This window comes from Carcharodon carcharias, chromosome 20 (genome assembly GCF_017639515.1).
Source record: "Carcharodon carcharias isolate sCarCar2 chromosome 20, sCarCar2.pri, whole genome shotgun sequence".
In the NCBI taxonomy this organism is placed as follows: Eukaryota; Metazoa; Chordata; class Chondrichthyes; order Lamniformes; family Lamnidae; genus Carcharodon; species Carcharodon carcharias.
The window spans coordinates 112,944,641-112,957,083 of NC_054486.1; the positions used below are offsets into that span (position 1 = coordinate 112,944,641).

The 12,443-nt window shown below is 42.5% G+C and overlaps 1 protein-coding gene across 6 annotated transcripts in view; it reads left to right on the forward strand.

Annotated features, from left to right (window-relative positions):
- The window catches only part of pomt2 (protein-O-mannosyltransferase 2), a 117,800-nt gene that overhangs the window by 65,390 nt on the left and 39,967 nt on the right, over window positions 1-12,443 (forward strand). For all 6 annotated transcript variants that reach the window (XM_041214578.1, XM_041214579.1, XM_041214580.1 and 3 more), the window contains one exon: window positions 7,870-7,941. In XM_041214578.1, coding sequence (XP_041070512.1) covers window positions 7,870-7,941 — 72 coding nt within the window. The remainder of the gene's footprint in view (window positions 1-7,869; window positions 7,942-12,443) is intronic.

Genomic DNA, 12,443 nt, shown 5'->3' on the forward strand with positions numbered 1-12,443 from the left:
GAATATGAATTCCTTATCAGTTTACGTAAGTAATTTTTGTGACCGGAAATTTTGAAAGAAAAACGACATGAAATGCACATGCTGATTATAGGTTTATAAGGATTAAGAATAGAAGTAATGATATAGTGAAAGGTATACTGATGAACGTAGGAGTAGGCCATTCGGTCCTTCAAGCCTGCTTTGCCAATCAACTAGATTGTGGCTGATCTTCTACCTCAGTGCCATTTTCCTGCACCATACCGATATCCTTTCATTTCATTTAATCTCTGTCTTGAACATGCTCAGTGACTGAGTTTCCACAGCCCTCTGGGTTAGAGAATTCCAAAGATTCACCACCCTCTAGTAAAGAAATTCCTCCTCATCTCAGTCCTAAATGGCCTACCGCTATTTCTGAGACAGTGTCCCCTGGTTCTAGATCACCCAGCTAGGGGGGAACATTCTTTCTGCATCTACCCTGTTGAGCGTTGTTTAAAAAGAAGGCAGCTCACCACCACCTCTCAAGTGCAATTAGATATGGGCAGTAAATGCTGGCCTAGCCAGTGCCATGTACATCCCATAAAAATGAATTTAAAAGAACTTAAGCACCGTCGCATCCACACTACAAGAGATAAGCTGCTATGACAAGATAGTTTTGCAAGAAATGTACCTTCCCAAAAGAATGGGGGGAAAAAGGCAAGAAAAATGTTAATGAAGCCAAAAGGGATAATGAAAAGTGTAGGAGCCCTGAGAGATTCTGCTGTAATATTTGCAATTCTAGGGCTAGTGGTGACCACGAATGTGCCCTGCTGCATGTTGCCCCCAGTAAAGATGGCTGCTTCCCAAGCATGGCATTGGTAGCAAACGCAGGCTTACAATACATTTTATCAATCAGCAATACTTAATTGAACAATATTAAGTTATCCTCTGCATATACCAGGATAGGTAAATTGCCGTCGAAGTGAAGGAGTGAGAATTTTTTTTTTTTTTTTTTGCTCATTCACGGGATGTGGGCATCACTGGCTGGGCCAGCATTTATTGCCTATCTGAGTTGCCTTTGACAAGGTGGTGGTGAGCTGCCTTCTTGAACCACTGCAGCTCATGTGGTGTAGGTACTCCCACAGTGCTGTTAGGGAGGATTTTGACCCAGTGACAGTGAAGGAACGACTACATATTTCCAAATCAGGATGGTGAGTGACTTGCCAATCAACTAGATCATGCCAGGTGCCGGTGTTCCCATCTGTCTGCTGCCCTTGTCCTTCTAGATGGTAGTGGTCGTGGGTTTGGAAGGTGCTGTCTAAGGGGCCTTGGTGAGTTTTGCAGTGCAACATGTAGATGGTACATGCTGCTGCTGCTACTGTGTATGGGGGCGGTAGGGGGAGTGAATGTTTGTTGATGTGGTGCCAGTCAAGCAGGCTGTTTCGTCCGGATGGTGTCGAGCTTCTTGAGTGTTGTGGGAGCTCCACTTATCCAGGCAAGTGGGGAATATTCCATCACACTCCTGACTTGTGCTTTGTGGAGTCAGGAGGTGAGTTACTCATTGCAGGATTCCTAGCCTCTGACCTGCCCTTGTAGCCACAGTATTTATATGGCTAGTCCAGTTCAGATCCTGGTCAATGGTAACCCCCCCCCACCTCCAGGATGTTGATAGTGGGGGATTCAGTGATGGTAATGCCACTGAACGTCAAAGGGCAATAGTTAGACTCTCTCTTGTTGGAGATGGTCATTGCCTGACACTTGTGTGGTGCAAATGTTACTTGCCACTTTTCAGCCCAAGCCTGGATATTGTCTAGGTCTTGCTACGTTTGGACATGGACTGCTTCAGTATCTGAGGAGTCGTGAATGGTGCTGAACATTGTGCAATCATCAGCAAACATCCCCACTTCTGACCTTATGATGGAAGGAAGGTGATTGATGAAGCAGCTGAAGGTGGTTGGGCCGAGGACACTACCCTGAGGAACTCCTGCAGTGATGTCCTGGAGCTGAGATGACTGACCTCCAACAGCCACAACTTTCTTCCTTTGTGCTAGGCATGACTCTAACCAGCGGAGAGCTTTCCCCCTTGATTCCCATTGACTCCAGTTTTGCTAAGGCTCCTTGATGCCATACTCAGTCAAATGCGGCCTTTATGTCAAGGGTAATCACCACTCACCTTGCCCCAGGAGTTCAGCTCTTTTGTCCATGTCTGGATCAAGGCTGTAATCAGGCCAGGAGCTGAGTGGCCCTGGCGGAACCCAAACTGAGTCAATGAGCAGGTTATTGCTAAGCAAGTACCACTTGATAGCACTGTTGATGACCCCTTCCATTACTTTACTGATGATCGAGAGTAGACTGATGGGGTGGCAATTGGCCGGGTTGGATCTGTACTGCTTTTTGTGGACAGAACATTCCTGGGCAATTTTCCACATAGCTGGGTAGATGCCAATGTTGTAGTTGCATTAGAACAGCTTGGCTAGGGATGTGGCAAGTTTGGAGCACTTGTCTTATTTGCTATTGTCAGAATATCGTCAGGGCCCATTGCCTTTGCGCTATCCAGTGCCTTCAGCCGTTTCTTGATGTCGCATGGAGTGAATCGAATTGGTTGAAGACTGGCATTTGTGATGCTGGGAAACTCCAGAGGAGGCCGAGATGGATCATCCACTGAAGCTTGTAGCAAATGCTTCAGTCTTATCTTTTGTACTGATGTGCTGGGCTTCCCCATCATTGAGGATGGGGATATTTGTGGAACGTCCTCCTCCAGTGAGTTGTTTAGTTGCCCACCAACATTCACGACTGGATGTGGCAGGACTGCAGAGCCTAGATCTGATCTGTTGGTTGTGGGATTGCTTAGCTCTGTCTTTCACTTGCCTATGCTGTTTGGCACACAAGTAGTCCTGTGTTACACCTTCACCAGGTTGACTCCTCATTTTTAGGTATGCCTGGTGCTGCTCCTGACATGCCCTCCTGCACTCTTCATTGAACCAGGGTTAATCCTCTGACTTGATGGTAATAATAAAGTGGTGGATATGCCAGGCCATGAGGTTACAGATTGTGTTCAAGTACAATTCTGCTGCTGCTGTTGGTCCACTGTGCCTCATGGATGACCAGTCTTGAGTTGCTAAATTTGTTTGAAGTCTATTCCATTTAGCATGGTTTTCGTGCCACACAACACGATGGAGGGTATCCTTAATGTAAAGGAGGGACTGCATCTCCATAATGACTGTGCGGTGGTCACTCCTACCGATACTGTCATGGACAGATGCATCTGCAGCAGGCAGGTTGGTGAGGATGTGGTCAAATATGTTTTTCCCTCTTGTTGGAGGAGGATGTTGTGGTCACCTGTATCAAAGACTGCATGCAGACAAGTCAGAAGGATCAGGTGGGCCACAGTTACGAACCATGTCATTTATGACTTTGCTAAGAGGTATTTCAGTACTATGGTTGGGCAGAAACCTGTTTGGAGGGATTCAAACATGGAGTTCTGAGGAAGATCAGAACAGATTTGGGAGGCAACAACATATTCAAAAACTTTGGAGGGAAAGGAATGTTGGAGATGGGGCAGTAGTTTTCAAGGATGGAAGAGTTAAACGTTGGTTTATTGAGAGCAGGGGTAATAACAGCAGATTTAAAAGAGAGAGTTCTGAAGATCCTTGACCTGAAATGTTAACTCTATTTCTTTCTCCACAGAAGCTGCCAAACCTGCTGAGTATTTCCAGCGTTTTTTTGTTTTTATTTCAGATTTCAAGTGACTGCAGTATTTTGCTTTCATTTCTCCTATCTACTACATCTTTTGCTTACCAACCCAACTACCATTGGAAACAAAACCCTCACTGATTTTAAATTCTTCTATTAGGCCTTCCCTTAACTTTTTCTGCTGTGAGAAGAATAATTCCAGCATCTCCAATCCCTCCACATAACTGTATTCAGATACCTTCTCACTTTGTGTGTGAATGGTACACCTACTCTTAGGATTCACTTGAAGAAAAGCAAACTAATGGAAATCTGTAGTAACAGAAATGCTGGAAATACTCAAGTCAAGCAGTATCTGTGAAGAACAGTTCATCTTTCATGCTGATGACCTTTCAGCATTCGCTCTAACGAACGGTCATTGACCTGAAACATTGGCCCACTATTTACTGGATTGGGATTTCGGAGCACGGTATCGGAGAAGTGGGGGTGGGCTGGGAGGTGCAGTGAGAAAGTGTTAATGGATAGGAAAACCCTGAGTCTGGGCTTCCCCAAATGGCATGGAGGTTTAACTATAGCGTGCATCATTTCTTTTCGGAATGGATTCCCTGTTTGAAAAATAGCCTGATTGACAGGGAGCCAAGCCAGTCAGACAGTGAATGCTCTTGCAAAAGCTGCTGCCCAGTACTGTAGATAGGAGGCCATTCAGCCCCTCAAGCCTTTTCCAGCATTCAATGAGATCGTAGCTGATTTAATTTAATATGATTGACAGAAGAGCCAAAGGGAGATACAAGGTTATTTTTTATGCATTAAGTTAATATAGTGTGGAATTCACAACCTGAAAGAGTGATGGAAGTGGATTCAGCACTAACTTTAAGAAGGAAATTGATTAAATACTTGGTGGTAAACATTGCACAGATATATAGAGCAGGGGAGTGGAACAAATGGGATAATTCTCAATGAACCAGTTGAGGTAGGATGAGCCTCCTGTGCTGTGAAATTCTATGATTCTATGCATCTTCCAATTTTTATCATGGGGCTTAACAACTGGTTGTCACTTTTAGTAAAATGTAAACATACAGGATAGTAATGCCTAAAACAACTGAAATGGGCTCAGAATTGATTCATGACTGGATCCATGTTCATATGTACATTGAAACTGAAAGCAATTTGAATTACTTTTACACAAGTGTCAATGGTGAGAAGCCAAGGGTCCAAATGCTTGACCTTTTCATGATGCAGGAGACTGTGTCAAAGGGGACCCAGAACAAGGTCTCTAATTACATCATCTAATGCTACCTGAAGCACTGATGACAATGGAATCAGCTGAGCATAAAGCCATACTAATTGAAGCTTTTGACCTAATGGAAGCACAAGATAAAATCAAAATTTGGATTAATCAAATTTACAATAAGTGGCAAACTTTCTGTCATGAAGTGTTGTTGGTTGGTGATTCCTTGTAATTCTATCCCTACCCTGGTTTCTGATTTTTAGTTAAAAGCAAAAAACTGCGGATGCTGGAAGAACTCAGCAGGTCTGACAGCATCTGCAGAGAGGAACACAGTTAACGTTTCGAGTCCGTATGACGCTTCAACAGAACTAAGGAAAAATAGAAGAGAGGTGAAATATAAGCTGGCTTAAGGGGGTGGTGGGACAGGTAGAGCTGGATAGAGGGCCAGTGATAGGTGGAGATAACCAAAAGATGTCACAGACAAAAGGACAAAGAGGTGTTGAAGGTGGTGATATTAACTAAGAAATGTGCTAATAGATGACATTAAGGGTAGAAAGCAGGACAAGTAAGGTACAGATAGTCCTAGTGGGGGTGGAGTGGGTGGAAGGGATCGAAATAGGCTAAAAGGTAGAGATAAAACAATGGATGGAAATACATTTAAAAGTAATGGAAATAGGTGGAGAAAGAAAAATATATATAAATGATTGGAAAAACGGGGGATCGGAAAGGGGGTGGGGATGGAGGAGAGAGTTCACGATCTAAAATTGTTGAACTCAATATTCATTCCGGAAGGTTGTAAAATGCCTACTTGGAAGATGAGGTGCTGTTCTTCCAGTTTGCGTTGAGCTTCACTGGAACGTTGCTGCAGGCCAAGAACGGGCATGTGGGCATGAGAGCAGGCTGGAGTGTTGAACTGGCAAGCGACAGGGAGGTCTGGGTCATGCTTGCGGACAGACCGAAGGTGTTCCGCAAAGCGGTCACCCAGTCTGCGTTTGGTCTCTCCACCTATTTCCGTTATTTTTAAATGTATTTCCATCCATTGTTTTATCTCTACCTTTTAGCCTATTTCGATCACTTGCCCCCCCACCCCACCGCCACTAGGGTTATCTGTACCTTGCTCGACCTGCTTTCTACCCTTAATGTCACCTATTAGCATATTTCTTAGCTAACATCACCACTGTCAACACCTCTTTGTCCTTTTGTCTGTGACATCTTTTGGTTATCTCCGCCTATCACTGGCCCTCTATCCAGCTCTACCTGTCCCACCCCCCCTTAAACCAGCTTATATTTCACCTCTCTTCTATTTTTCCTTAGTTCTATTGAAGAGTCATATGGACTCGAAACGTTAACTATGTTCCTCTCTGCAGATGCTGTCAGACCTGCTGAGTTTTTCCAGGTATTTTTATTTTTGTTTTTGTTCTGATTTTTAGTACTTGCTAACCCTGGTCTATGTCTTTTTACTGGAGACATTAGATACTTAGTCATTTGCTATAACTATTCTAAACCGATGATATGATCACTGTTTCTCAAATGCTCACTCACTGAAATGTGGTCCACTTCATTCCCTAGAACTAGATCCAGCACAGCCTCTTGTACATATTTCAGGAATTTCTCCCACTTTATCTTTTAAACTGTAATTTTCTGAGCCTATATTAGGATAATTAAAGTCCCCCCCCGCCACCCACCCAAGCCACCCCCACTCCCACACCAACCCCATTGTCACTGCACTGTAGTTCAGTCCCATTCTGAAATTTGCTCCTCCATTACCTTCCCATCGTTGGACCTTTTAGTGTATATACCCGGTAGTTTAATAGCACCTCTTCACCTTAACCCTACTCAAATAGGCTCTGTGTTTGACCCCTCAGATACATCCTTTTTAGGGCTGTAACATTATCTTTGATCAGCATTGGCGGCTGTTGCTGCCCAGATCTGTTGTTGCCGCAGTATCATAACCCCATGCGACAACTTGTGTTTGATCACCAATTTTATTTACCACGCTTTGGGCATTTAACCACATGCACTTCAAACTTACATCGTATGTCTTGTGCCCTGCTGCCTGATCACATAAATTGATGGACTATTCCTAATTCTAATGCTGTTTGCTGCTCCCAGTCTTCCTTGCACTTTGCTTTTCCACTCACTGCTTCATCCTGACTCCCCTTCCCCCGCCAAATTGGTTTAAATCCTCCCCCCTCAAACATTAGTTAAACTCCCTGTGAGAATGTTGGTCCTAGCTCTTTTGACATGCAACTCTCCAACTGGTACATATTTCTACTGCAGAATAGGTTCAAATACCGCTGATAGTTATCCTAAACTGACGTCTGGTCTGATTGAGACTGTGTCTCCACAAGTTTGTTTTGGACTGTTTTTACATTCCATGAACATTGTTCCAGCCTCCCCCTCTATTATACCTCATGGAGGCTGGGAACTAATTTATTAACTTGTTCTATTGTTGTATAGTTTTGGCAGTTTTCTGATTAAAACAACTGAGAAAGGTTTTGAGCAGAACTTCGAGAAAATATGGCTCTTAAGATAATTAAAATCTCTATGTGTATGAGTGGTGAATCTATTCTGAGGTGCACAATCTAAATTCCACAAAGAATACAAAAGATCATATTAATAGTGGTAAAGTGTGGCGAATATACCAACTGGCAGTCTGTGTTTACAAGAAATCCCGTGCATCACCCAGAGGACATCCTGCACTCGTACAACCTCTAAACCCGAAAACCAATCTGGACAACTGAACCAGGAGTCCAGCTGTGGTATATCATTAGCATATAGAAATATGTTTATCAAGATCTTCAAAGGATCTTTTTATGGTGTGCAAAGAAATGATAGCTTGATCCTGCAGCCAAATTTCAAAACAATTTGTTTTCAGTGTCTGTAAATCTCAAATGCACAGGTCTCCAGGTGGACAACTAATGCAGAGTAACTGCAGATCCAGGCACATTCTCTCAAAGGTTTCTAATGAATTTTATTCTGTTTTTTTTCTGTAGGGTAACAGTGGGCTAAAACCAAAAGATAATGAACTCACTTCAAAACCTTGGCACTGGCCAATCAATTATCAGGTAATAAACTTCCCACTATTGCACGTTATGTTTATACCTCAGGCGTCAACCCTCTTCTGAGAAACACACACAGCATGCAAAAAAGCATAACCTCAAATCTTGTCAGCATGTTTGGCCTGACTCCAACATTCCATTAGTTCTATGATTTCCTTGTTTACTCCTCCTACTCTTGATCCTGGTTGCTACAAAGTGTAAAATTTCTTTATCAGCATGTTCATGTTTCAAAGAAATCTCTTTTTGGCGGACACTGGGGGGAAAAAGAAAGAGAAAGAAAGCTGTCATCGCTTTATCCACAGATTTAAATTCATTTATGAACGTAAAGTGTGGCTGCCTCAGCCCCTGTGACAGGTTCTAGTGTTGGAAAAAAAGGGCAATGAAACTAAGTGAAATATCAGCCAGTAGGATAAGCCTAAAATAAGCAAACGTTCTGTTCTTCCATTTACCCACAAACAATGAGCTAGAAGCAAGATTAACAAACAATAAATTAACTATGAGAAAACAAAGATGTGTCAAATGTACAAACACAGAATGCTCTCAGTACTATAAATATATCTTTGCCAGCACCACGTAACCTGTAGTACTAAAACTCAGAGAGCGTTTTCGATGCTGGTCCCAAGCTACAATGGCCTGGCACTGGCCTCAAGGTAACTCTTCCCAGCCCTGACCTCTGCTTCTCTATGAGACCTCTATTTTGTCAGAAGCAATGGCATAGACTGACACCAAGGAGAATTGTGTATACCTGATACAAAAATAAAAATAGCTGGAAAAACTCAGCAGGTCTGACAGCATCTGCGGAGAGGAGCACAGTTAACATTTTGAGTCGAAACTGCGGAGTTTCCTCTCCGCAGATGCTGTCAGACCTGCTGAGTTTTTCCAGCTATTTTTATTTTTGTTTCAGATTTCCAGCATCTGCAGTATTTTACTTTTATCTTTGTGTTTACCTGATGCTGCATATCTGAGGCAGCTCTCCAGTTTTCCCAATAGTGGGGGGAAGGGATCATGTCAGGGAAGATTGAGTAAATTAAAGGGGAATGACAAGGCAATAGATCATGGTAACAATAAAGGTAATGATGATCAGAGTATGGCAGGAAGAGATAGGATTGCAAAGATTGTGTCGATAGGGCCAGAATTTACCAAAGCAGTATTTTTTAAAAAAAACTAAAACAATAATGGCTCTTTATCTGAATGCCTGCAGCATTTGCAATAAAACAGATGAATTGTCAGCTCAAATAGAAATTCATATGTATGACCTGATAGCCATTACAGAGACATGGCTACAAGGAAAGAAAAGTTGGGTTCTGAATATCCAAGGGCAGGTGACATTCAGGAAGGACAGGAAGCTGGGGTAATGCTCTCAATTAAAGAGGGCATTAGTACTGAAGTGAGACTTGGCTTTAGTTCTAAAGACATTGAATTAGTTTGTGCGGAGCTAAGAAACAGCAAGGGGTAGAAAACATTGTTAGGAGTTGTTGATAGGGGACCAAACAGCAGTGCTAATGTTAATCACAGTATAAATCAGGAAATTAGAGGTGTGTGTAACAAGGGTAATTCAGTAGTCATGGGGGATTTCACTTGGCATGTGGAGTGCTAGCGTTGTGAAGGACAAACGCTTGGAATGTATACAAGATGGCTCTCTAGAGCAGTACGTTGAGAAACCAACTCGGGAACGGACTATTTTAGAATTATAATTGTGCAGTGAATGTTAATATGGCAATCACGTTGTTAAAGACAAATGCTAGTTAAACAGGTGATGGGCATTGATCATCCCATCTAAACAGAATAAAAAGATAGGGCTGAAACCCTTTGTGTGGAAGCTACTTGGAAGTCAGTAGCACTGAGGAGCTTCCTTGAAAATAAACCAGCCTGGATTAATTCTTCCACCACATCCTCTTATTGTGATTAACATGGTAGCAGAGGATGAACTTTAAGCTTTGCTGATTGATTGCTGTATAGGAAGATTTCTGTCTTAACACTCAGGTTAAAGAAGTGCACTGTTGCTGACAATTTAAGTTACAGAATGGCGGAAGGATGGTGCATATCGCAAGCTTTGACTATCCACCAATTCTTTTTTGACTCTGAACCTTATCAGCAATGGAAGGCTGTAGTTGAAATGTGGACCTGGGTTACTTCTATACCCCAGAAGAAGCAAGGTATGGCTCTGGCATTATCATTACCAACCAAAAGTAAGATAAGGAGTAAGGTTTTCAGAATGGAAAGTGGATGATTTGGATCACGAAGAGGGATTAAACCTTTTGTTCGAATTTTTGGAGAAGTTTTACAAAAAGGATGAGTTATTGGAAGGGTATGAAGCTTGGAGGATCTTTGATAGGTTTAGGAAATCAGATGATCAGTCCATGGAAGAATATATCATGGATTTGGATAAATGGCACAGGAGACTCCAGAGGTTTGAGCTTGAAATTCCGGAATCAGTATTGGCATTTAAATGACTGGACTGTGCGCGCATTTCCCATGTTGATCGTCTTTTAGTACTAACAGGCGTTCAGTTCTGGGGAGCAAATCTCTCTTGGATCAAATGGCTGCTGCCCTAAAAAAAAGATTTCAGGGGAAACAGCCATTCCCTGCCACTTTTTCTAGCAAGTGCAAACAACTCTGCTGTAAAACAAAGGATAGAGGATTCAATGGTGGCCGAATTTAAGGTTGATCAAATATTAAACAAAGATTCCAATACAAAGATGGCGTTAATGACGAGGTCTGAAAATGGTCGTAACCCTAGCTAATTTGAGAGCTGGGATAAAGTGTGTCTGGGACAGTGACCGTAGGCATTTAAACACAAAAAATGCACGAAGAATGGTTAATCAGTGTTTTCAGTGTGATTTCCAGTACCGTTACGCGATGAATTGCCCACAGCGAAGGAATTGCGTTTTTGAAGTGGCCCACGAGACGGATTCATCTGAGACTGAAAAGATGATGGTGACTGCAATGATGGAATTGTATTGATCAGAGTTTGAATCCGGTGATGCGTATCTTGATGGTAGATTCCTTCAACTGTGCAGCTCTGGACAGTGGTTGCACTTCTATGGTGTGCAGCATAGACTGGCCTGACTGCTATCTGGAGTCTCTCGATGAGCAGACTGACAGAAGGTCAAGGGAAATGAAAGCTCCACCTGTTTCAGATTCAGAGATGACAATACATTAACATCCTCCAAACGGGTGGTTCTCCCTTGTAGGATAGCAGGGATCAAACTGTTTATCAGTACTGATGCTGTTTCTAGTGAAATACAGCTATGGTTGAGTTGATCTGCGACGAAGGCTCAGATGACGCTTGATATGAAGAATGATAGAGCAGTTATGTTTTTACTCGGTCAGGCCATTACTGTTTGTCACTGAGGAAGCCAGAGATTTCTCATCAAAAAGTTCATGAAGTTTTGTTAACTGCTGAGAAGAATTTGGTGGACAAAAAGATGATTATTTGGAAATTACATAAAGTTTGCACATCTGGTGCCACAGAAACTGAAGACTCTGCTTCGAGATGTGGGAGTGGTCGATATGACCTTATTGAACAAATCATTGCTCGGTGTGAAATTTACCTTAAATATCGCAAGGCACCACTGTCCTGTGGTGAGTTTGCCACTAGCCAGAGAGTTTAACCATGCAGTGGCAATGGATTTGAAAGTTTGGGATAAGGATAAGGGTATTTTTTTTACTACACTTCATAGATATGGCACCTAGTTCTGTTGAAGGGTCATGAGGACTCGAAACGTCAACTCTTTTCTTCTCTGTCGATGCTGCCAGACCTGCTGAGTTTTTCCAGGTAATTCTGTTTTTGTTTGATTTAGCCTATCCACTGTGATACATGGTAAAGTCAAAAGGACCATTGTCGATAAGGTCATGGAGAAATGGGTAGGAACAGGATTAGGAACACCAACGAAGCTCCTCACAGATAATGGTGGGGAATTCACCAATGAGGAATTTCAAGATATGTGTAGAAATTTAAACATCGTAGTTATGCACACTTCAGCTGAGAGCACATTTAGTAATGGTCTTTGTGAAAGAAACCATGGGTAATAGGTGACATGTTACATAAAATGTTAGCTGATTAAGCAGATTTTAAATTGTTAGCAGGGCAGTGCATGCAAAGAATTTTCTGCAAAACGGTTGGGGGGTCCAGTCCCTACCATTTGGTGTACGGAAGAAATCCGAAGTTGCCTTCAGTGTTGTCAGAAGATTTCCCTGCTCTAGAAGGGACTAGCATTAGTTCCACCTTTTCTGCTCATCTGAATGCTTTGCATACGGGCAGAAAAGCTTTCAATAAAGCTGAGGTTTCCGACAAAATTTTGCGGGCCCTAGGGCACCTCATAAGACTATCGGGAATGCGGTTTGGAAAGGAGACATGTTATATTATAAAAGGAAAGGCCAGAAAGAGTGGCAAGGTAATAGGAAGTGAAGAGAAAATAGTAATTGTGCAACATGGCAATCAAACTGTTCGGGTACATTCTTCATGGTTAATTGGCACTGACTATACCTTTACAGGTTCTGAACAG